Genomic DNA, 25490 nt, shown 5'->3' on the forward strand with positions numbered 1-25490 from the left:
ATTTAGTTTTTTTATAGAAATTAATACTTTATTTATCAAAGATGCATTAATTTGATCAAAAGTGTCAGTAAAGACATTTATAATGTTTCAAAAGATTTCTATTTTAAATAAATGCTGTTCTTTTGGACTTTCTATTCATCTGTGGATCCTGAGAAATAAAATGTATCACGGTTTCCACAAAAACATTGTGCAGCTCAACTGTGTTTAACATTGATAATAATCAGAAATGTTTCTCGAGCAGCAAATCAGCATATTAGAATAATTTCTCAAGATCATGTGACTCTGAAGACTGGAGTAATGATGCTGAAAATTCAGCTTTGATCACAGAAATAAATTGCAGTTTAACAGATATTCACATAGAAAACCGCTATCTTACATTGTAATAATATTTCAAAATTTTTATCAAATAAATGCAGCCTTGGTGAGCAGAAGAGACTTCTTTCGAAAACATTTTAAAAATCTTACTGACCCCGAGCACTGGTGTATGAATGTTTCCCTTCTACATAATGTTCAGCAGTATTTGTTCATGGACTCAGTGAATTGTTTAAAGTTTGGTCTGGTCTTTGGACCTAGTAATTTTTTGAACTACTATTAGTAGAAATTAAAAATGTTGGGTCCCACTTTATATTAGGTGGCCTTAACTAATATGTACTTACATTTAAATGAATAATTTGGTACAATGCACTTATTGTGTACATACATGTTTTTACATTGTGCTTATATTTTTAAAAATACCTATATGCAATTACATCTGTAATTAATTTCTGTAATTACATTTATAATTACACTGTTGACCCATCACTTTCACCTTAACCCACCCTTAAACCAACCCAGACCACCAAACCTATCCCTAACCTACCCATATAACACCTCAATAGCAGCAGAAGTGTTTTGCAATACAATATGAACACAATAAGTACATTGTACTTATTTTTTGATGTAAGTACATAGTAGTTAAGGCCACCTAATATAAAGTGTGACCAAATGTTGTTTTACTGTAAAATGTGTTTTTTACTTTGAGATCTTTTTGAGTTTGTTTGAATCTGATTTTGTTTTGACCAATGTCTTTTCTGAACAGTATTTTCATGTTTATTCAAGTTTTCACTTATATTAAGAATGCCATTATTAGCTTGACATTCAGTGAGATTTACAGTACTTGTGTGTGTGTGTGTCTGCAGCCCAGCTGGAGTTTGTTCAGATTCTGGTGATCGTGGTGGTGATGATGATGATGGTGGTGGTGATCACGTGTCTGCTGAATCACTACAGACTGTCTGCGCGATCTCTCATCTCCCGCCACGGACGAGCGCACAGACGACACCTGCCCCTGCCTTCGGTAAGAAACACACTCACACACTCACTGTCCGTGACGGCTTCATTCACACACGCTGTCACCGTCTCACTCCAGGCGTCGCATCACAGCGGAGTAACTCTTCTAATTTTAGGTTTAGCTTGGTCACATTATCATTGACTCACGACGCTCGTGTGCGTGCGTGTGTATGTGTGTGTGTGTGATTAATCATCCCATAATTCTGACTTTTGCTCATGTTTGTGTGTGTCTACTAATCTAGATAATTTAGCAGGTGAACTGTAACTTCCAGCTGCTCAAGAGACTCACTAAAGAAATCCTGACACCTAGTGGATGTAGATCAACTTCCTCACAATATGACATACTATTGTATGTAATGATCAACCACATTATGATTCATCATGTTATCATAATTGAATCATGGTTGAAACGGAGCCAAATGTGTGAGAGCCGACCAGCGTTCATGCTGAGAAATGATGCTTTCAGAGTCTCTTCTAGATTAACTGTAAGAAATTAATGTATATAAATGATTAAAAAAAAATCTGTAAACATGTATTGTATATTTCATATCCTTATATAAATATGAGGATCTAAAGTAATCAAATGATCAGTGAACATGACAAACTGAATTGATCTGAAATCCTTGTGTTGTGTGAGCAGAAAGAGTGTGGACTTGTGGAGAAGAGATGAAATGAAAAACTATTACATTACTGAGAAGAATGTCAGCCCAGTTTCTTGGTTTGTCCTGCATAATTTGTAATGTGTTTTTCTCTCTGTTTTTCGCAGGAGGGCAGTCTGTGGTCCTCTGATGGTCCCAGCTCTTCTAGTGCCATGAGTGAGGTATGATTTATTTAATCAATAACTGCATTCATGTGCAAAACTTAGCACAGGATGCTGTTCTTACTCTATACTCTCATCCAGAGATGACTACTGTTTATTTCCAGAATATTAAGTCACACCTGACTATAGAGGTCAAAATTTAAATAGTTGAAAGAAAAAAAAAAAGTTGCATTCAGAAATGATGTTAAATACAGTAAATAAAACATTTACAAACATTGTAAACACTATAAACACGTATTTTAGTTCCTTTGAACACTCCACAATAAATCTTTTCAATTTAACAGTATTCAGAACAAAACAGAAATTAAAAATATAAAAAGTATAAAACAAACATAAATTATAGTGGCATTCATTAGAAACAGCATGCATTATAAATGCCAAGCCTAAACAAACGTATTTAAAGTAAGACTGAAACTATCAGCTTCAGGAAAAGAGCTGTACAAATAAACTTTAGCTCACTTTCTAATTTTATTCAGTACAAATCTGAATATGTGGCTTAATGCATGTTTTGGAAAATAAGATTTATATTCCTTAAGTTTCGTTACGGGGGTAGAATTGTTGCATAATTCCAAATAAATAGATTATGATCCACAAATAAATGTAAAGAGATTAACAAAAATGAAACATACTGACAAATAAATAGAATGAGATCCACAAAAATTCAGATAACAGCCTCACTTCGCTGACCAAGCATAGCACGTTCTCGCTATAACCAATTACGTTTCGCTTTACAATCAGGGCGGTCTCCTGAAACTATATTCATCTGCATTGGCTCAAACAGGAAATATAAGGGCCATAAAAATTGGTAAAGTAAAAGATGTTTATAATTGGATTTCTGTCTCTCCCGCAGGTTTACGCTCCGGACCGGGTGCCGTCGTACCTTCAGCGCGAGCGTCTGTCGCGCTTCCAGCCCACGTTCCCGTACCTTCCTCACGCCATCATCGACCTCCCGCCGACCATCTCTCTGTCAGACGGCGAGGAGCCTCCGCCGTACCAGGGCCCCTGTTCCCTTCAGCTGCGGGACCCCGAGCAACAGCTGGAGCTCAACCGCGAGTCGGTCCGAGCGCCGCCCAACCGCACCGTGTTCGACAGTCCGCTCATCGCTCCGCCGGCGTACAGCGAGGTCATCGGCCACTACTATCACCCCACATCACAGACTCACCCCACAGCGCTGGTGCAGGGCGCGATCCACATCAGCCACACCGACAGCAGAAACACACGCAGCAAAGACAAAGCCAAAGCACAGCACGTCTGACGCTCAGCTGCCTCTGCTGCACAAGACGCCTCTCTTCCTCTTCTGGGGCCTCATTTATAAATTGTCACGCAGAAACCATCCTAAAATTTGATCTTATAATCATATGCGTTACTAGGGTTGGGTATCGTTTGAATTTTATCAATTCCGATTCTGATCGATTCCCAGTTTCTATTCCAATGTCAAACATTTAGATATCAAGCATATATGTGACCCTGCAGCACAGAAGCAGTCATAAGCAGCACAGCTATATTTGCAGAAATAGCCAACAATACATTGTATGGGTCAAAATTATACATTTCTCTTTAATGCTAAAAATCATTAGGATATTAAGTAAAGATCATGTTCCATGAAGATATTTTGTAAATTTCTTACCGTAAATATATAAAAACTTCATTTCTGATTAGTAATATGCATTGCTAAGAACTTCATTTGAACAACTTTAAAGGTGATTTTCTCAATATTTAGATTTTTTTGCACCCTCAGATTCCAGATTTTCAAATAGTTGCATCTCAGACAAATATTGTCCGATCCTAACAAACCATACATCAATTTTTTTTTAAATTGACTCTTATGACTGCTTTTGTGCTCCTGGGTCATATTTATTCTGTGTCTCTTTTTGCAAAACATTTAATTGCTGCTGAACACCATGAACAAAAATCAGCCGGCTGCATAAACACTGGATTAAGAGCTGTTTGTGTGCAAAACAGAGTCGCACGATTCTGGATAAATTGAGACTTTTTTATAATTTTTTTGGTTAATGGAGGCTGTAGTTCTCTCACAATTCTGAAGAAAAAATATTAGGCGACCAAACAAAATCTGATGGAATTTCTGAGTGGAATGATTCAGTGACTTACTCAAGATTGACTCGTTTCTTTACTGGATGAATCAGTGTTTTTGAATGAATGATTCAAAGACAAATACATTTTAACAGCCCCAGCTAAAAAAAAAAAAAAAAAAAAAGATGCTCACACAGGAATTGATAGATGGAATTGAAATCTTAATTTAACAACAAGTATCTGATTCCTGTCCATAGTATCCGATTCTGGAATTGGAATTGATTTTCGATTCCCAACCCTATGCATAGAATGAACAGACGCACAGAAAACGCATGTATGCCTCTCTTTCAGATGTGAAATCTATATCGCAAATGATCTTGAACTTGTGCGCAACTGAATGATTTCAGCTCCTGAATAATGTCATAAACATAGAAAAAAAATTTCCAAAACCTGCAGTACTCCTTCAAGAAAAAGTGCGTACGTCTGCTCAGACCCTGACGTCAAAGACAGTTTTTACAAATATAAATGAGGCCCCTGTTGGCCCCCGAGAGGCAGCGCTTCAGACTTTCTATAAATATTTACGTGTTACTTGTCCTCAGTGCTCTTAGTCTCTCTGTACTCAAACTCTGACAACAAACAAAAACGCTTCCTTTCAGCCGTTTCCCTGAGCGATGGAGAAGATTCGGTCTTCCTCTTAGAAACATTAATCACAATCTTGTGATTCTTCATCACAGTTCTTCTTCTGTTAAATGTGCGTGACTTCCTCATGAGAGTTTTGCACAATATTCAAAGCACCCGACTGTTTTGGAGCAGATGTGGAAGTGTTTGTTCAGTTGTTTGCGGTCAGGGAGAGAGTTAATGCTTCAGCATTAATGTACGTGTGTGTATATAGGCTACTATATAAATATATATATACATGTATATGGAAAACTGAAAAACAAACTTAAAAGCACGGTTTTAGAGTTATTTATATAAATGTCTAAAATTGCACTATTTTTAATATAACGATATGACAGGCCTCGGCTTGTGATCGGTCCACAGATGGTGTGAGTGTCCTGGACGCTGGTTAATGATGAGTAACCGGTTAACTCTGCTGAACTCATCCGGACGCGTCGAACGCCTTTGCTTCACAGCTCGACTGAACAAATCTGAATCAGCCGGAGGAACGTCGCTGAGAGTTCTAGAGATCAACGGTAGTCTTTTTTCAACTAGATTAACTAGCGTTAGCTTCGGTTTCTTAAATGTATTTGCCTTAATTTTATTCTAGATTCTAGAAACCTGGATACACAATCATTGATGTTTAGAACATAAAGGATTTCTTCTGCTCGGCTGTGGCGCAGCGGCTCGGGTTCACATGCGGCGTCTCTTATAGCACTTTACCGACTCGTGGGAGGAAAACAATCGACGAGCTGTAGCCGCCGGATTCCTTCGGAGTAAACGAGCACTAAAGCAAACGAATATGCAACTGCTCCCTGATCGGACGACGCGCGCAGAGCTGAAATCACATCATGGGATCCGTAACGATCCTGAGCTTCACTGAATCACCGAATCTAATATTGAACACAATCTCATTCACTCGCTGCCAAATAGTGACTGCTGGTGAATCCCATGATTCGGTCTGCGCTCGTCTGTGCGCTCGGGGAATATCGGGTCCGATTTTGTGGTGTTCGGTTTTACTCCAGAGAACCGCTGCTGACAGGAAGTCAACAGCTGGAGAGAGAAACTCAACGAGTCTTTATTATTGTTTTAGTCATAGATGTTCAGAATGATTCATTTGCTGTTTTTATAATATATATTCCACATTATAGCTGCATAATCGACTGAATCCAGACTTTAATCCGGCTTTTTGAATTCCAGACTAGTTGGTAACTAACTACCCTTGGGTCATTCTTTATATTATGTTTTAGCAATAGATGTTTAGAATGATTCGTTTGCCATTTTTATAATATGAATTCCATATTATAACTGAGTAATTGGCCATATGCAGATTTTAATCTGGCTGTTTAAATACCCAAACTAGTTAGCGGTAACTAACTACCCATGGGTATTTTTTTTATTACATTTTAGTCATAAATGTTCAGAATCATTAATTAGCCATTTTTATAATACAGTATATATCTGGCCAAACGCAGACTTTAATCTGTTTGTTTATATTCAGATTTAGTTAGTTGGTGACTAACTAGCTGTGGGTTGTTATTTTATTATATTTTAGTCATAGATGTTCAGAATCATTAGTTTGCCTTTTTTAATATTACAGTATATATTCCATATTACGACGGAAGTAAATGGCCAAATGCAAACTTTAATCCGATTGTTTAAATTCCGAACTGGTTAGCTGATAACTAACTACCTGTGGGTTGCTATTTTTATTATATTTTAGTCAGATGTTCAGAATGATTTTTTTATGCTATATTTTTCAAATTGTAATTAATCGTCTGAATATAGTCTAGTTGGTTGGTAACTAACTACCCGTGGGTCGTTCTCTCTCCAGCTGCGGCGTGATGTCTCTCCTTTACAGAGACGGCCGTTTGTTCCCTGTGAGATGCCAGTGTGTCACATGACCCCGTCAGCCAATCAGGTGGCCGTTGACAGGAAGTGACAGTGTATGCATGATGATGATGATGATGATGATGAGGTAGTTTAGTGGAGAGAGTTGCAATATACCGACTATTTGCCTTTTGATAATGTAGTTTGTTTAGCTCAGATTAAAGATGTGCTAGTTGTTTTTTGTTATTGTTTCTTCTCGTTTAAAGGTCATTTTTGTTTCGTTCACTCATTAAACAGACGGCGGGTTTGTGCTGTTTGAGAGGCTCGTTAATGTGAGCGCAGACTGAAGAAGCGTGACGAGTGCCTTCCAGTCTCCAGCACAGACTCGTGTGTGTGTGTGTGTGTGTGTGTGTGTGTGTGTGTTTAGTTCTGTTGCCTTCATGTTTGAAACGCCCCCATGATTACATCTGCATCAGAATGCATTTGATGCACTTTTGATTTAGTGAAATGAAGCACAAGATGAATCCAAACGACGGGTCTGGTTCACGGCTGTCTGCTCATCTTCATCTTCATGTTGCTTTGGGCTGGATGAAGCAGTTTCTGGGCTCTTAATCAAATCACTGAAGGCTTTCCGTGTGAAAGAGGCATTTCCAAAGAAGGACTTTCTCTCCAGTGATTGAAGCTCTTATGTTTTCTCTGCTGTTGCATTGCTTTGGGTTTGAACATGCCATTGAACGCTCTCTGCGGTTGCAATATGAACATATTTACATAACTGTTATTGTCAGTAATGACCGCTTACATGTCACTCTTTTATTTTTATTTATATTGGATCCTGAAAGTGTTACCGGTGTTTCTCTTTGGGACAGTGTCTATTACACACCATCTTATACAATCTCATGCATTTCAATTAGCTGCCAATTATATGAATAAAACATTTTATAAAATAACACGTGTGTAGGCTGTTGTCTCTATTCCTCCTTTGTGTTTGTATACGTGTTACTTTTGTGTGGTTTATGTCTTTTGTGGTTTGAAAGATAAAAAAGCACATCAGAAATGGCCTTGCGCTTGCTTCGGAACAGATTGACCGTAGGTAGAGGTCATTAGTCGTGTGATTTAATGCTGTTCTTCAATCACAGATCCTCCACGTCTTTAAGGATTGAGGTAAATGACCTCACAACCTTTAACCCTCTTAAGCCTGACGTATGAAGTAATAGTTCAAAGAAATCTTATGTTTGGAAATGGAAGAGTTTATTGAACCTTTAGACAAAATAAAAAACATTTTACGACCCATATAGTCTGATATAGTGAGAATATGAAACTGTGCAAAAAATATGAATATGCTGATATTTCTTGATCAAAATCAGTCAAGATTTGACAGCACTAAAAGAGCTTTGACTGGATAAAACTCTGAACTCTCAGTCAGAGACAGAAGACACGAGGAGATTGTGTAGTTGATGATGATGATGATGATGTACAGTAGGCTTTATAGGGGTTAGCAGCTGTAGATCCAGCAGGTGGCGCTGTAAGGCATCAGATCAGTCAGTATCTGCTGCTGAAGTTAATGGTTTGTCCAGCAGATGTCAAGCTCGTCTCAAGGATGATATTATTATTTCAGGTTTTAAAACTCATTTTCATATCATATTCATATCAGTGCGGTGATGTGAGTCTGTTTGAGCAGGAATCACCGCTTCTGTTCTGAACTCATCATCAGTACATTGAAAATGATTTGCACATTTAGCAAAGAAGAAATGTAAAATACAATAAAAAATCAGAAAGCGTGGCCTGTGCCATCTGTTATTACTTTACAGTCAGCAGTCTTGTTTTTTTGGGTTGAGACACACGTGACCAGAGCAGATTAAGACACTAGATGTTTGTCTCCAGTCATGATGATGATGATGATGATGCATCACACTGCAAATGTTGTTTATTACACGTCACAGTCCGTATGAACATAAATAGATTTACTGATGAATCTGAAGCAGTATTGTGTAACAGCATTTAATTGATTCCTTTAATTCAATTTGAATTTAAATGATCTTTACATACATTATGCCAAAGCATTATACACAAAACAAGTAATGACAAGGATAAGAAATGTGAAATATTAAAATAACAATTAAATAATTAAAATAAGGTGATAATAGTAATAATAATAATAATATGTAGCCTACACTTATAATGATCAACACTTGATCATTTAATAAAGAATTAACTAGAAATGATATAAGCATATTGAAATGTTTTAACTACTTAGTAGCAAAATATAGTAATATTTACTGATGATTGTTGAAACACTGACAAAGTATTTCAAAGTGAAATAAAGGGTAAAAGAAATAAAATACATTTTTAGAGGCTAACTAACCCTAAGATTAATCGAGTATCTTTTATAAGAAAATATTATTTCACTTCTCCAAGTTTCACATTTCATTCAATGCGTTACATTACGGTTTCTTTGTAATTGTGCATTTACTTGCAGTTTCTGAGTGAAAACTGTTTCTATGTCATTTCTTTGTCGGCTTAGACTCCTTCGCAGGGTTAAGCTGGTTTAGCAGGTAAAGCTCTGGTCCGGTGATCCAGATGTTTCCGGTTCAGTCTGGTTTATGAAACGCTTTCTCTATCAGCTCTTGAGCAACAGGCTTCAGCTCGGGTCACTCCAGCGTCAAATCTGCATCTGCTAACTATTACTAACACCCACTCTTCATCATCATCATCATCAGTGTGCTGACTCACGGTGCACATGTGCTCAAGAGACACAGAACACATGTTAAGCAGTATAGAACTCTTTTGTCATGAATCTCAGCACCAAATTCAGTGTGTAGTCTCCCAAAGAACCCAGCTAACCTTCTGCAATGTTCTCTCACAGCTACGAACACACGTTCTTCAGTAACATTAATAGAATGTTCATGTTCAGGTTTGGAGCAACTTGAGGGTGAGTAAATTAATGACAGAATTTTTATTTTATGAATGATCTTAAGACACAAAAACATTTTGTCTGAGATGGTTTAGAGAGCATTCAAAAATAATATTCCCATAATTTTTGCAAAATAATAAATGTCATCATTAGCATTAACATAACCAAGAAAAAAACTTTTTTTCACAACCCGATCTCATGAAAGTGCGTACGCCAAATAAAAACAAAAAGTCGTGGTACTGATACGCAAAAATGGACTTTGTCGTGTATATGCTGCTGCGCAGTGAGTATTAGGGGTGTGGGGTAGATGCTTATCATATGCACATGAAAACTGCTTATTATATGCACGCCAACAAATTTCGTATCATATCCCTGCTGAAAAAAAAACAATAGAACCCTGCCCAAAACACAATAGAAAATGTACTGGTTTTAATGGTTATAATGGGAATTGCATTGGTTTTAATGGAGACTATAATGGTGTCTATTGGTATGTGATGGATTCTATTGGTGGGATGTTAAATCCTATTGGAAAAATGCCCAAAACGTAAAAATTGCGTGTCATATGCACGCCAAAGTCCATTTTTGCGTATCAATACCACGAGTTTACGGCGCACTATTTATACGCATTTTCATAAGACTGGGCTCTTTTTTCAAAACATTTAAGAAACTGGAGATTTTGAACATTCAAAAATATCAAAAAATAACATTTTTATAGCTTAACAGGAATGTTAGCCTGAACATATTTTTGTTAGCATCACTAGAGAAGACAAAGTGCATGTATTTAACTCATTTCTTCGGTTTGTAGAGTGAACTGCAGGACTTTGTTCTGATCATCCGACTCGAACCGGATCAAGTCCTTCGTGTGAGTTTGATTCAGAAGTTTGGACTCATAAAGCTCGCCTAGAGTGTTGAAATCTCTGTTAAACAGTTATTGGTGTGATAAGACGGTGGTGTTCACTTCTGCTGCTGAGTTCATGTCCGCTCAGACTCAGTCTGATAAGAGCTGAAAACATGTTGTTCCTGCTCTTCTGTGACAGATAAACACCGAGCAAACACTCAGCATCTCACTTACAGAGACTGAGGAACTTCATCTGATCGCATTTCTGCACTCAAAAAAATATCATTGACTAGTTGCATCTATTTGGTCATATTTAAATAATCTAAATGCACTTATTCAGAATCATGGTCAGTATAGCTAACAAAAACATTTCGACATTAAGTTATGAAAACTTTACTACTGAATGATCTCTGAATGTTCAATTCTTTTTTTAATGTGTTATACATTATATTTAGAAATTCTTGAAGCTATTTTATGATTTAAAGAAGAACAAATGTCTGCCAAAAGGCTCAGAAAAATCTACTTAATTAAAAGGTAAAACATTTGATCTTAGTTATTAAGGGAAAATTACATTGTATCATTTTGCAACCATAAGAATGATACGTTTGAATGTTCTCTGAACGCTCTGAGACGAGTAACATTAAAAACCTTTCAGCTAATGCTTTAGAAGAAAACCTGTTATTAGTCATATTACAGAAATCTGAGCTGTTTCATTCATGCATGACTCACAAATTTGATCACATGAAGTTTATTAGTTTGTTCATGTTAAAACTGTGTAATCCAAATGTATGGATATTTTATATGCAACCGTAAATATATCAAAACTTCATTTTTGATTAGTAATATGCATTGCTAAGAACTTCATTTGAACAACTTTAAAGGTGATTTTCTCAATATTTAGATTTTTTTGCTCCCTCAGATTCCAGATTTTCAAATAGTTGTATCTCACACAAATATTGTCCAACAAACCATACATCAATGGAAAGATGATTTATTCAATTCAAAAACTGACCCTTATGACTGGTTTTGTGGTCCAGGGTCACATATCTTGTATTTGAAAGCAGTGCAGAACGGAGTTACAGAAGATGTTATGTAATGAATGAATGAATCCTGACTCTGCTGATCTTTGCTCTGGTTTCATCATCGTGGACGTCATCCAACACATTTCTGCTTCCCTAGAAAGTCTCGTATTTGGCAGCAGCACAATACTGACGTTATATGCGGCTCAGGCCTGAGAACGTGCCCCAGTTACCCAGCATGCTCTGCTGCGGACCAATAACGCTCAGCTTTGAAGTCTGTGTCTCTGCTGTTGAGAAACATGTGAGCAGCTCGTCACATCTGGCTCTATCTCTCACACGAGCAAATACAGCCCAACGACTGACCGTGATGCAAGTGTGTGACCCGCATCAGCGTCAGTGACCGTCAGCAGAGACACTGAGCTTCACGCAGAGGTCAGGAACCTCAGGAACTCAAGTTAATTATAATAAAGTGCAGTACATTATATTTAAACAAATACATGTGCAACACTGCAAAAGTTAGTAATTTTGTCTTGTTTTCTAGTATAAATATCTAAACATTCTTGAATCAAGATACATTTACTTGACAAAATAATCTTAATTCAGAGGCTAAACAAGATGATTTTTCTTGCCCCACTGGCAGATATTTTTGCGTGTTTTAAGTAAAAACCAACAAAATTTTGGAAAAAAACAAATCAGAAAACAAGACATAATATCTTAAAATAAATGCATATTGATTTAAGAATTTTTAGATATTTATACTAGAAAACAAGACATGAATACTCAGGAAGGAAATCATTTTTTGCAGTGAACATAACATGCATCATATTTCTTTACTCTTCTTTCACTGCAGCAATAACTGTAATAAACAAAACTATTTTTAATTAGTGCCATCAGTAAATAAATGAATAAATAATATATTCCTAATTTCTCATGTTGTTTCCATTAAAAGATTATCTTGAATAAATATTAAACATTAAAACATTGCTTTTGTTAAAGTTTTTGCCAGTAAAAAAAAAATAACGATTTAACTGCCAAAATTAAAATAAAAAATAATAATAATAAAAACATAATTAATCTCGGAGAAGGCCTTGCTTCCAAATCTAGTTGCTGGTGTTGTATATTATGAATATTGTTGCTTTTGTTCCACTTCACTGATTTGGATTACAGTTTTTTTACAATCGCTATGACATTTTTTCCAATACTTCTAACAATTTTCCCAAATTCTTAACGCACCAACACACCTTCAACACACAATTGACAAAACAGTTAATTTCATGCTCAAAATCACACATTGCAAACTAAACTCTAACACTAATTTTCAAATTACAATAACTACCTAAACACTGCAAACATGTTTCAAAATCAAATTATTAGTCCAAAACACTAACACATGTTCTCTTCCAACAGTAACATTTAATCAATCATAGTACAATATCATAAAGACACTAACATCAAATGACTTCCAGAAACTGCATTGTTTTAGGTGTCAGGTCTGACCACGAGAGGGAGTATATTGCATTGATCATAGGTTGTGTTTTACAGTACGGTTTCTTTTTGGGTTTATTTTGCTGCAGAAATTTTATACAAAAATTGAATGACCCATCTCAGAGTAGCTTTATAGAATGAACGGGTTATGTGGGAAAAGAGAGACCAAGACAGAATTGCTGCAGTAAAGGCTTTATTTGCATTAGAAAAACAAGAAAACAAAATGTGCAAGATAGCTGTCATTTACTGTATTATGAATATACAAACAGAAAAACCCACCGAAGAATTAAAACATAATAAATGTAATCTAATCGGCCCGGTCTTCTGCGTTTGGCCACATGTTCTCATCCACATCACATCTGATATCTTCTCTGGCAAGGCATCTTGGGAAGAATCTTTTGATATGTCTTATCCACTCCTCTCAGCTCCTCCCCTCCCCTCTCCTCTCCTCTCCTCTCCTCTCCTCTCCTCTCCTCTCAGCTCCTCTCCTCTCAGCTCCTCTCAGCTCCTCTCCTCTCCTCTCCTCTCCTCTCCTCTCAGCTCCTCTCAGCTCCTCTCCTCTCCTCTCCTCTCCTCTCCTCTCAGCTCCTCTCAGCTCCTCTCCTCTCTCCTCTCCTCTCCTCTCAGCTCCTCTTCTCTCCTCTCCTCTCCTCAGCTCCTCTCCTCTCCTCTCAGCTCCTCTCTCCTCCTCTCCTCTCCTCTCCTCTCCTCTCAGCTCCTCTCCTCTCCTCTCCTCTCCTCTCCTCTCAGCTCCTCTCCTCTCCTCTCCTCTCAGCTCCTCTCCTCTCCTCCTCTCCTCCTCTCCTCTCCTCTCCTCTCAGCTCCTCTCCTCTCCTCTCTCTCCTCTCCTCTCCTCTCCTCTCCTCTCCTCTCAGCTCCTCTCTCTCCTCTCCTCTCCTCTCTCTCCTCCTCTCCTCTCCTCTCCTCCTCTCCTCTCCTCTCAGCTCCTCTCCTCTCAGCTCCTCTCCTCTCCTCCTCTCCTCTCCTCTCCTCTCCTCCTCTCTCCTCCTCTCCTCTCCTCTCCTCTCTCCTCTCCTCTCTCTCCTCTCAGCTCCTCTCCTCTCAGCTCCTCCTCTCCTCTCCTCTCCTCTCCTCTCCTCCTCTCCTCTCCTCTCAGCTCTCCTCTCCTCTCTCCTCTCCTCTCCTCCTCTCCTCTCAGCTCCTCTCAGCTCCTCTCCTCTCCTCTCCTCTCCTCTCCTCTCCTCTCCTCTCCTCTCCTCTCCTCTCAGCTCCTCTCCTCTCAGCTCCTCCCCTCCCCCTCCCCCCCCCGTTAATTTGTGTTAACTGTATGCATTTTGTGTCAAAGCAACAAGAAATGTGTTAATTGTATAGCCTTAACTGTGTTAAGAGTTTAGGAAAATTGTTAAAAGTATTGGAAAAATTGTTATAGCGATTGGAAAAAACTGTAAAGCATGTGCTAAATGCATGTAAATGTAAATATTAATTAATTGCATAAATGTGTTGACAAGCACAGTTTCTGTCCATAAAAAGTTTTGGGGGAAAAAAACTGCTTTATTCATTTCAGCTGATCTCTGACTGACATAAAATATGAAATCTGCAGAACATTAACCTTTGCTGCTCATTGGTGCTCAGTTTATTAATATTAGCTATGCTTTTATCACCAATTTTCTCATGATGTTATCTCAATATCTAATATTTCTGTGGAGTTAATTTTCAGCTTCAGCTTCATTTGTGCTGTTATTTTAAGTTCTGAATGAATAAGTCCTGAGGGGCGTGTCCTTCAGTCAGGGACGCTCTGATTGGTGGATGCTCTTCTTCATCCTGACAGGTTCATAGAGTGTTGTGTCACTGCTTCAACAGTTTGTTATATTCTGGTGGTCTCCCGATGCCTCATTAATGCAGTACTTTACCATGTTTATCATGTATTTCTGATTCCAGTGTCTCTGATGAACATCTAAACACTGATGAAGATCACACAGTCTGTGGCTGATTCTCCTCATGTTTGCTTCAGCTGTGTTTCTGAAGGTAAATGTAAGACTTTTTGAGACCAAACACTAGAACATGGGGCAGATTTTGTCTTGTTTTCCAGGGCAAATGTCTTGATTGTTAAATCAAGATTTACAAGCACAGTTAAAATGAAGCTATTTGTGATTAAAACAAGAGCAAATATCTGCCAAAGGACACATTTTCATTCCTTACTGACAGATATTTGTTCTTGTTTTAATCATAAACTCATTTAATTTTGTTCAGTTTCTCAGAAAGCTAGACTTAATATCTTCATTGTGAATCTCCAGCATCTTGATTTAAGGATGTTTAGATTGACTTCATGAACTTTCCGCTCAGATTTAAGACCTTTTTAAGGCTTTTATTTGTAGAAGGGCAAATTACGACTTAACTTTTTTTCTTTTCTTTTTCATGTTTCCTACTTTTCTGGCGTGTCTGTAGTTATAGTGTGTTTATGGTTCTGGTTTCTTTGGTTGTATGTTAAAATTTCTTACATTTTCTTCAGACTGAAATGTTTGTAAATAACATTTTATCATTAGTTATTTCACACATAACTGTATTAAAATGTGAACAATACTCTGTAACACTGTGATCAAGTAGAGAAAAACACAAACACTGGATATACGTTTAAATAACTTTATTAATATCTTGGAAGACTGACATCAAAAGCCATCATAGAAATACAAAAATAATTTAGAAAAATGAAATGGTTAAAGTTATTAGCTATAACGTCTCCAGCTGAATATAAATGTGAACATGGACATTTTGCATCAATAATTTATAAGGTTAAATAACAAACAGTCCTTTAATTCCCTTCGTTACGTCTTCAGTATCATAGATATCATCAGATCTTCTGTCCGACTCAAATCAGGCTAAAAATATCTCAAAACCTCTGCAAAAAATTTATTTTTGTCTTGTTTCCTAGTATAAACATCTAAAAATTCTTGAATCAAGATGAATTTACTTCACTAGTAAAATGACTTAATATATTATGTCTTATTTTCTGAAAAAAAAAATCTAAATTTTGTTAGTTTTTATCCTCTTTAAGCAAATATTTCTGCCAGAGGGACAAGAAAAATAATCTTGTTTAGCTTTTGAATTAAGATGATTTTTCTGCATCCGCTGGCAGGTGTTTTTTCTTGTTTTAAGCAAAAAATGTTGATAGTAAATGCATCTTGATTTAGGAAGGTTTAGACATTTATACTAGAAAACAAGACAAAAACACAAAGTAAGAATATCATTTTTTGCAGTGATATATCTGATGGAGCTCTCACAGCCGTCCGACTCTCTGCTCCAGCAGCTCCAGCTGTGTCTCCATCTCTTTGGGCAGGTCTTCGTTCACCTCTCGCTGGAAGTACGCTCTGATGTCCTCCACCTCCTGCCTCCAGAAGTCTGCTGAGATGCGGAAGAGTTCGGCGAGGTCCAGGTCCTCCGGCAGGCCGCGGAGGTTCAGAGCGCCGGCCGAGGGAACGAACCCGACCGCGCTGGACATCGCTCCGGCCTCGCCGTCGATCCTGCCAAACATCCACTCCAGCACACGGATGTTCTCTCCGTATCCGGGCCACAGAAAGCCTCCAGAAGAGCTCTTGCGGAACCAGTTGACGTGGAAGATCTTGGGCAGTTTGGCGTCGGGCCGCTGCTCCATACTCAGCCAGTGAGACAGATACTGACCGAAGTTATAGCCGAAGAACGGACGCATGGCGAACGGGTCGTGCATGATCACTTTACCTGAAAACACACACAAAAGTCTTTTAATATTCACTCGCTTTCATTTGTTTACTCCAATGTGACACATACACAGAGTGAAAAAAAGGAAACTTCCATAATGTGCTCTATTTTTGTACTTAATACACTAAAAATTATTCTTTAGTACTTCTTAAGATCAACTTAAGTGTACTTAACTGTGGGACACTAAGAATATGAACTAAAATGTGCTTTTAACATACTATCCCTGTTTTTAAATTTTTTTGAAACAATATAATAGAAAATAAAATAATAGAAACAATATATTTTAAGTTTTGCATATTTATAATTTGCTATAGAAACAATATTTGTTTATTTTTATATATCTATTGAAAAAATATATTTAATATATAATATATATAAAATATATTTTTATATATTTATATAAGTTTTGCAATAAGTTTATTGCTGTATGTATTAGGATTATGTTTTGGCGTGATTTGTTCATTTTTATTCTCTGATCAGTGAATTTTCTGCACAGCATTTTTCGCCACGAATTCTGCTGTTAAACACGATTATTTTAAAAATCAGTGAAATAATGTGAACAAACAGCTTGATTAACGACCTCTGAGCTCACAGCAGTCAATGAAAAACCCTGAATGGATTTGAGTGTAATCTGACCTCTGTGTTCAGCGGCCGCCGTGGCTTCGGATCTCATCGCGGCTCCCACAAACACTCCATGAGCCCAGCTGAGGGCCTCGTAGACCAGAGGGACCCCCTGCGGACGCCGTCCCCCGAAGATCACCGCCTCGATGGGGACGCCTTCAGGAGACTCCCACTGCGGGTCGATGATGGGGCACTGAGCGGCCGGCGTGCAGAAGCGTGAGTTTGGATGAGCGCAGGGTTCTCCTGGAGGAGACGTGAAGAAGCAATAGTCACCTTTATATACAGCGCTGGACAAAATGATTAGAGCACTAGTATCTTCAGCAGATAAAAAATGGTTTTAAGTCAGTTATTTCTATCTTTTGCTGGAGTGTGTCAGGAGGAAATATCAGTTTACATTTACAAACATTCATTTAGACATTAATTGTAATAATCCAGTGAGATTTTTGTTTCAAGAAAGCTCCTGCGAAGTTTGAGGCACTTGTGTAAAAATGCTGTAAAATGAGGATGCTGTCAAAAATAATGTCTTAAATAGATTTTCTTGATCAATTAGCTTCTATGAACTAAATGAAATCCACATTTGTTGTGAGCATGCTTTGTGTTTAAAGCAGGTTTTGTCCTCGCTGCACTCGAGCAGAGTTTCTCAGGAGCTTCGCAGGAGGTTTCTTGAAGTGTCTTGAGACACAGTTCTTCTGGATTTAGTCTCAGTTTGTTCTGTTTCTTCATGTCACTCCAGACAGACTGGATCATATTACAAAATGTTTATGTTCATGAATTATAACAATTTAAGTTTGGATTGTGCACTTTCACGTCTATGTTCAAAAAAAGTTTAAGTGTTAATTCCAGGCTGCAGCAAAGTCAGATTGTGCAGAGGACTCTCAAAGAGACGAGACCTACCGTCCTCCGGCGTCCACGGCCGGTTCTTCCAGGAGGTCAGCGTCTCACCGGCCGGCAGATCTTCATCCATGCCCTCCCAGTAAACACCGCCGTCGCTGGTCTCGGCCACGTTGGTGAAGATGGTGTTCTGGTGGATGGTGGCCATTGCGTTCGGGTTGGTCTTGGTGGAGGTTCCTGGAGCCACACCGAAGAAGCCGTTCTCTGGGTTGATGGCTCTGAGATTGCCTTCAAACACAAGAGCAGAGAACATCAGTGAATGAGCAAGAACATCTCAACATCACCCATTACAGTTATAACTCATATGTGACCCTGGACCACAAAACCAGTCATACGGGTCACACATAGTATGATGTGTTTGAGCATCGTTGATCTGTACCTTCTTTGTCAAACTTCATCCAGGCGATGTCGTCTCCGACACACTCCACCTTCCAGCCCGGCAGCGACGGCTTCATCATGGCCAGGTTGGTCTTTCCACAGGCGCTCGGGAACGCCGCCGCGAAGTACTTCTTCTGTCCCGCCGGGTTAGTGATGCCCAGGATCTGCAGAAACACACATTTATGTATTTACTCGTTTGAGAGGAAAGAGAATTATCTGTGTGTATGAATCAATCTTCATGCAATAAATCAGTTAATTATTCTCATGCTTTTTAGTTTTAAGTGATTGTGCATCTGCAGATATTTACCTCCTAATTCTTTTTTGCATTCAGTTTTAATGCATTTACTTTTCATTTATGCATTTAGCAGATGCTTTTATCTGAAGTGCATAATATATATACATTTTTAAATTATTTTTGAAAGAACTGTTTTTGCAAAAATTCATATTATTTTGCTTTTCATGATCCTATCCACCTTATTTTTAATGTAATAGCAGGTGCAGGCATTTTTAACTTGTGCAAGGCTTTCCGTTTTTTTTTTTTTTTGTAGCTGTATAAAAAAGCCGGTTATGCTGCTTAATATCACAAACTGGTATTTCTTTTATTATTATTTTATCTTCTTATTTTATTTGTTTTATTTTAATTTATTTAAATGTATTTAAATGTATTACATATGCAGTGTATATATATATATTTTTTATATATATATATATATATTTTTTAAATTTATAAACTCATAAACAGTAAAAAGTTTTTCCATTTATTGCACTGTTCTCTAGTGTTTACTGAAAGCATCTAATTAATTAAATTCTTGCACTAAACAAAACATAAATAATATAAATTTAAAATGTAAAATGTAAAAATGAAGCACAGATGTTTTCTGGTATTTCAGACTAATTGTACAGTGAGTGCCTGGAGCTGTGTTAGGGCTCATCTGGATGTGATCAGTGCTGGTCTGGACTGAGTTTATTTCTTGCTGTAAGGATGACGCTGCATGTTTCTGACTGACCAGCATGTGTTCGGCCAGCCAGCCCTCCTCTTTAGCGATGCGGGACGCGATGCGGAGAGCAAAGCACTTCTTCCCCAGCAGTGAGTTTCCTCCGTATCCGCTGCCGAACGACACGATCGTCCTCTGGTCAGGGATGTGAGCGATGAGCGTGAGATCCGGGTTACACGGCCAGTTATTGACCAGCGGCTCTAAACACAGAACATGAGGATCAGTTTGTACTCTAACGACTGATGTTATATGTTCTATCTATATGTGTCCCTGCAGCACAGAAGCAGTCATAAGCAGCACAGTTATATTTGTAGCAATAGCCAACAATACATTGTATGGCTCAAAATTATACATTTCTCTTTTATGTCAAAAATCATTAGGATATTAAGTAAAGATCATGTTTCATGAAGATATTTAGTAAATTTCCTACCGTAAATATACCAAAACTTAATATGCATTGCTAAGAACTTCATTTGAACAACTTTAAAGGTGATTTTCTCAATATTTAGATTTTTTTGCACCATCAGACTTGTCATAGCACTTCTATATCATTGCTCTTCTGCTTCTATTGTCCTCATTGGTAAGTTGCCTTGAATAAAGTGTCTGCTAAATAACTAAGCTGTAAATGTAACTGGAGCAGGTGAATGAAGAGCTCGTACTCTTGAGAGGCAGCGGGCAGCCGACGGAGTGCAGACAGCGCACAAACTCTCCGCTTCCCAGCGCGCTCAGCACAGCTTTACCCACACGCGTCATGATCCTCATGCTGGCCACTACATAGGGAGAGTCGGTCAGCTCCACGCCGATCTTAGAGAGCGGAGAGCCCACGGGACCCATGCTGAACGGGATCACGTACATCACTCGACCTGCACACACATACAGTCTTTTACTATAAACTGTGCATCATTTATCATTGCTTTGGCACAAAATGCATTCATTGACCACATCTTTTAAATTACATGAATTCTTTTCTCACTTCGACACAAATACCACCAAAACTTTCTGTACTACACAAGACAATTTGCACATGATTACATGCTGTAAAACTTAAGTTCAAAACCTAGCACAGTACAAAAATGAACAAGACAGAAATTTGCAACATTTCTACAGTAATATCAGTAATCACTGCAGGCCGAGCGTCTGCTGCTTCTCTACCTTTCATGCATCCCGGGAAGCGCAGGTTCATGGCTTTGTCCCATTCCTCCGGGGACATCCAGCGTCCGAGCTGACTGACGCCGCCGTCTCGTGGAGAGGGAACTGTATCTCGCTGCTCGGGCGTCACGATCACCGTCTTACTCTCCACACGAGCCACGTCCCGCGGGTCTGTGCGCGCCAACCAGCTGAGAAAGAGACCAGAGACCGGTCAGTGCACAGATCTGACCCTCACACACACGCTCTTCAGTCTTTACTCGTATACTCACTCAACCTGAATGTGAAACATTTGGAAAATCTGTAAAAAGGGATATTTAAATCAATTTTTACTGATGCACGAGCTCCGTGCCCTACTGAAGTATTATCAATGATACTGAAGATTACTGTATAATAGAGAGCGTAATTGCTCCTGATAATGTTGTGTGTGTTTCTATCTGCATAAGCAATGTCAAAGTTTCAAATGAACCACTTTTTTGAACTAACAGAGTTGCAAAAAGTTCTGAAACAGTTTGCAATCGATTCAGTTTGATTCATTCGGACAGTTCACTCGTGCATTGAATCACTTGCAACAGTTTCCCACATTGTATACTTTCTGAGACAGTGCTGGATGAGGTGTGTGTCAGTGATGAAGCAGCTCTATTACTTATGAATAACTCTGTGGCAATAATACAGTAGCCTACCCATAACTAAATCAAAATATAATGTGGTGCCAAAGAGAGCCTAGAAACACTTTAAATCAGATCATTTTAATGTCATTTGTAGCAGAAGATTTTATTTTGATACCACAAAGCTGCTTCGTCCTCGGACAGCTTGTTTCTATAAAAAAGGTCAAATATAAAAAAAGCAGTTTTTTTCCTGACAATTTTGAGTTTATATCTTACATTTCTGGATTCATTCCATTAACTTATTCTGAGTTAACATCATGCAAGAAGTGTGAGTTTATATGCAATTCTGACTTTTTCTCTCAGAATCGTGAAGAAAAAAGCCAGAATTGTGAGATAAAAAGCATTTTTTTATCCTGTGGTGGAAACGGGTGTCCACATCATCTAGAGTTGAGCAACGGTGTAATTAAACTTTACTCTCATATTCATGCAGCAGTGATTTCTGCATTTGTTGTGTTGTGTGTAAATCAGAACACAGTTCAACAAACGCTGTTAACGGACTGAATCACATTACTTTGAGGTGATTTTTTCCTGCAACCCTACATGCAAATGTCTTCTATTGTTTGTCAATGATGAATAATAATGGTAATAACTCCATACAGTAGATAAAGGCAATTATACAGTAGCCTATCCATAACTATATCAAAATATGATGTGGCGCAGTACCAAATACAGCTTCAAATCAGATCATTTTTTGTGTAATATGTAGCAGATTTTATTTTGGTACCACAAAGCTGCTTCATCCTATGAAAGCTTGTTTCTATAAAAAAGCAGTTTTTAATCTTACAATTCTAACGTTTTTTCCAATTCTGACAATTTTGAGATTACATTTCTGTATTTATTCCTCCTAATTCTCAGTTCTCATCATGTAACATCATGCAATTGTTTTTTTCCCTTAGTTGACATCAGAAGCTCGTACCAGTTGTTGTATTTGCGGAGTCTCTTGATGACTCCCTGCTCCTCCAGGAGACGCAGGACGGAGCGGTTCTCCTCCTCGGAGCCGTCGCAGATGTGCAGAGCGTCCGGCTGACACAGCTTCACACTGTTCTCGATGAACTCTCGCAGCGAGGCGCTCAGAGACGCCAGATCTCCCTGCAGCACGCGAGCGCTGGGCTGGTTCTGAGACTGCAGCTGAGGAGGCATGGTGCTGACGGAGCGTTTACCGCGGTAAAGACACAGAGGAGCCTACAGCAACAACACAAACACAGATCAGCTTTATTGTGTGCTTCACCTATAAAAAACACTTTGATGTTGAGTGATCACTCTATTCATACATGCTATAATTATAATTATATGTGACCCTGGAGCACAAAACCAGTCATAAGGGTCAGTCTTTTAGAAACTGAGATTTATACATTATCTGAAAGATGTTTGGACAATATTTGGAAAATACAAAAAAAAATCTAAATATTGAGAAAATCTCCTTTAAAGTTGTTCAAATGAAGTTCTTAGCAATGCATATTACTAATCAAAAATGAAGTTTTGATATATTTACGGTAGGAAATTCACTAAATATCTTCATGGAACATGATCTTAATATCCTAATGATTTTTGGCATTAAAGAAAAATTTATAATTTTGACCCATACAATGTATTGTTGGCTATTGCTACAAATATAACATATAATGAAAAGTAACATATAATGAATTATAATTCAGAACAGTACAGCAATAATATTAATATTTATAACCACTATGATATTCATAAGAGCACAGAATGCAACACAAGTTTTACCTTTAGTGTAATAGAAGTGCTTTGAATCAGCAGCTCTTCATCAGTCAGTGAGGATGAGGAGGGTCATCAGTGCTCTGCTCGATGTGTGGACACTTAGTCTTATTTATACAAGACAGAGCTCAGGAGGAGGAGACACACACACACACACACAGAGTGAATGATTACTCCACCGCACACGCATCGTAACTCCAGTTAATCATTGAATCATTACACTTTGTGGAAATACTCGATCGGACCTGAACCTAACTCGACCTTTGACCTGCTCCGGTGTTATGCAACAGCTGAACTTGCAGCATCACTCGGTGACGTCATGCGCTGCTGCGGCTCTGATTGGTCGCTGAGCTGGAGGCTCGTCGGGACTCTTACTCAGCATTTGGTGACATTGAACATGAATCGTCTGATTAATTATTCAAATATGCGCCTCGACATCATGTTATATGAACACAATTCGGTAACACTTTATAATAACTGCACGCTATGAATCATTAGGTGAGCATGAGTAAATAGTTAATTCATCCTTCATAAAGCATTGTCCCAACATTAATAGTCATTAGTGAGCAGTTCATAAATACAGCTATAAATGCCTTGTTCTTTATTTATTAGGCATATCTATTACAAAGGAGATTTAAAGGAAAAAATAAACAAACACAACACAGAAATATTTTGATGATCTTACTCCTAAAGAACTGGTTTGTAAATAATGTAATAATTTAGAAATGTTAAATTTGATCATTAATAAAGTATGAAAATACAATTATTAAACATTATATATATGCTCAAGAACAAAGCATTTATAGCTGTATGCTTACTAATGCCTATTAATGCTGGAACAATGCTTTATAAAGGAAAAAAGTTCCATAAACAATAGATAAGAATTGTGTTTGTGCTTATTAAAACATTACTGTGAACCAGAAAATGTTCATAACTTTAAGAGATGTTCTGAGATGCATGGAGAAGTTTGACTATATTTTATGTATAACTGGAATTGTATTTTTTTTAAAAAGCAATTTGACCTTTTTTCTGCACATCAGCTTCCATTAAAAACAAGAACATGAACCTGAAATATGTGAAGGAATGGGACGTGTTACGAGCGGTCAGAAGATGAAAACAAACAAATCAAAACATGTAGAACAGGACCAGAAGGAATACGTGACACGCTTATCTGAAGACTTGTGCTTGTTTTGGTTAAAGACCCTTTAAAGCTCAACCTCAAGTCACAAAGAGCGCAAAAACACAAAGATAATGACCGGATGGCTTTAACTGTGGCCTTTCTCAACAACACCTGATAAGCTGTGATAAATACAGCCAATCAACAGCTGTGTGTTCTACAGCCTTCACCTGTCAATCAAATCCAATCAAATTTGAAAAGGAAAAATAAATATTTCAGATTAATGATGAGTGAAAAGGTTGTACAGTGCACATGATAGATATATGAAATGTGAACAGTTCACGTGAATATCACTGATATAATGCTTACTGGAGAGCAAATATTCATATTTTGTGTGTTAGTTCATGTAGCGATTCAACTCTCACATAAAAAGGAGGTTACAAAACTCATAAAAGAATGCAAAATAAATGGTTAAATAAAATTCAACACAGGTTTGCCATCAGAAATGATGAACAACAATTTATACACGATGAAAAACACCTTTTCTGTCATATGCATAATTAAACAGACTTCCCAGAGACTCGAATTATGTTCATAATCAACATATGCAGAAGCTTTGAGTGTGCTTCATTGAGAGCTTCATTCATTGCAGCGCTGACTGTGTGTGTTGCAAGATAACCGCTGTAACACTTGTTAATGAACACATTCACTGATAACCTTCTGAGTTCTGCAGATGTTTGTGAAGTAAAAGCTGCTCTTTGAGCTCCTCGCTGCTCATCTGAAGGGTCTGGGTCAGGTGCAGCATCTGTTTTAGTGTCTTGTTTATGATAGGATATAGTTGCAATATGAACAATTCACAGATAACAATTCCATGAACAGTCACATTTGTTTCTACAGCACTTTATATGATATAGATTGTTTTAATAGAGTTGTAAAATGCATCAGTTTCAGCTGTAAAGCAGCTCTACGGTCTCTTTATTTACATCAGTCGTGTGAATTATGGGAAGAAATACTTTGACAATACTACCATGGTACTCTGATGATATCACCATGCAGCTTTATTTTAAACCTTGTGATGGATCATATTCATTTATAATAGTATTTTGACACGGTACTCCAGAGAATACTATGGAGCAAGGTTAGTATGATGCTTGATGATGTTCTTAATGAAATCATATCCCAGACTAGCACGTGATCTCAAGCTGATGGTTTAAAGCAGCTAAACTGGTTTTGTTGTCGTCGAGCGCCACCTGGCGTCCAAATCACTCCTGACTGTGCCTTTATTTAATACCGGCTTTTATTTAATAATTCAAAACAACATATTCAGATGTAAACACAAAAA

General features: G+C 37.9%; 2 protein-coding genes and 2 long non-coding RNA genes across 6 annotated transcripts in view; 3 read left to right on the top strand and 1 right to left on the bottom strand.

Annotated features, from left to right (window-relative positions):
- Nucleotides 1–7611, top strand: part of pmepa1 (prostate transmembrane protein, androgen induced 1) — a 31153-nt gene extending 23542 nt beyond the window's left edge. For both annotated transcript variants that reach the window (XM_058779435.1, XM_058779434.1), the window contains exons 2-4: nucleotides 1179–1333; nucleotides 2093–2146; nucleotides 2997–7611. In XM_058779435.1, coding sequence (XP_058635418.1) covers nucleotides 1179–1333; nucleotides 2093–2146; nucleotides 2997–3401 — 614 coding nt within the window. In that variant the 3' untranslated portion in view covers nucleotides 3402–7611. The remainder of the gene's footprint in view (nucleotides 1–1178; nucleotides 1334–2092; nucleotides 2147–2996) is intronic.
- Nucleotides 7612–9305: 1694 nt separating this feature from the next.
- Nucleotides 9306–16270, top strand: LOC131542591 (uncharacterized). The gene is made up of 4 exons (XR_009271733.1): nucleotides 9306–9593; nucleotides 10381–10437; nucleotides 14817–14903; nucleotides 16133–16270. It is a non-coding gene; the product is annotated as an uncharacterized LOC131542591 (long non-coding RNA).
- On the bottom strand, nucleotides 15505–23364 carry pck1 (phosphoenolpyruvate carboxykinase 1 (soluble)). Of its 2 annotated transcripts, XM_058779425.1 has the most exons (9): nucleotides 23041–23364; nucleotides 22226–22491; nucleotides 20648–20832; nucleotides 20155–20358; nucleotides 19508–19695; nucleotides 18502–18664; nucleotides 18126–18350; nucleotides 17247–17474; nucleotides 15505–16610 (listed from the first exon to the last, which is right to left on the bottom strand). In XM_058779425.1, the coding sequence occupies exons 2-9, from the start codon at nucleotides 22447–22449 to the stop codon at nucleotides 16153–16155; spliced, it is 1875 nt and encodes a 624-aa protein (XP_058635408.1). In that variant the 5' UTR covers nucleotides 22450–22491; nucleotides 23041–23364; the 3' UTR covers nucleotides 15505–16152. The 2 variants fall into 2 exon arrangements, with proteins under 2 accessions (XP_058635408.1, XP_058635409.1); XM_058779426.1 differs by lacking the exon at nucleotides 23041–23364 and having other exon boundaries at nucleotides 22226–23012.
- On the top strand, nucleotides 18250–20263 carry LOC131542592 (uncharacterized). Its single transcript, XR_009271734.1, has 4 exons — nucleotides 18250–18377; nucleotides 18525–18646; nucleotides 19391–19587; nucleotides 20136–20263. It is a non-coding gene; the product is annotated as an uncharacterized LOC131542592 (long non-coding RNA).
- Nucleotides 23365–25490: the final 2126 nt, after the last annotated feature.

The sequence above is a fragment of the Onychostoma macrolepis genome, chromosome 06 (genome assembly GCF_012432095.1).
Source record: "Onychostoma macrolepis isolate SWU-2019 chromosome 06, ASM1243209v1, whole genome shotgun sequence".
Lineage (NCBI taxonomy): Eukaryota > Metazoa > Chordata > Actinopteri > Cypriniformes > Cyprinidae > Onychostoma > Onychostoma macrolepis.

Excerpts from the sequence above, each read along its gene's own strand:
- pck1 (XM_058779425.1), bottom strand. The coding sequence starts at position 22,449 with ATGCCTCCTCAGCTGCAGTCTCAGAACCAGCCCAGCGCTCGCGTGCTG. Across the intron at positions 20,359-20,647 it reads CTTCCCGGGATGCATGAAAG|GTCGAGTGATGTACGTGATC; the intron begins GTAGAGAAGCAG and ends ATGTGTGTGCAG. Across the intron at positions 17,475-18,125 it reads GCCGTGGACGCCGGAGGACG|GAGAACCCTGCGCTCATCCA; the intron begins GTAGGTCTCGTC and ends CGTCTCCTCCAG.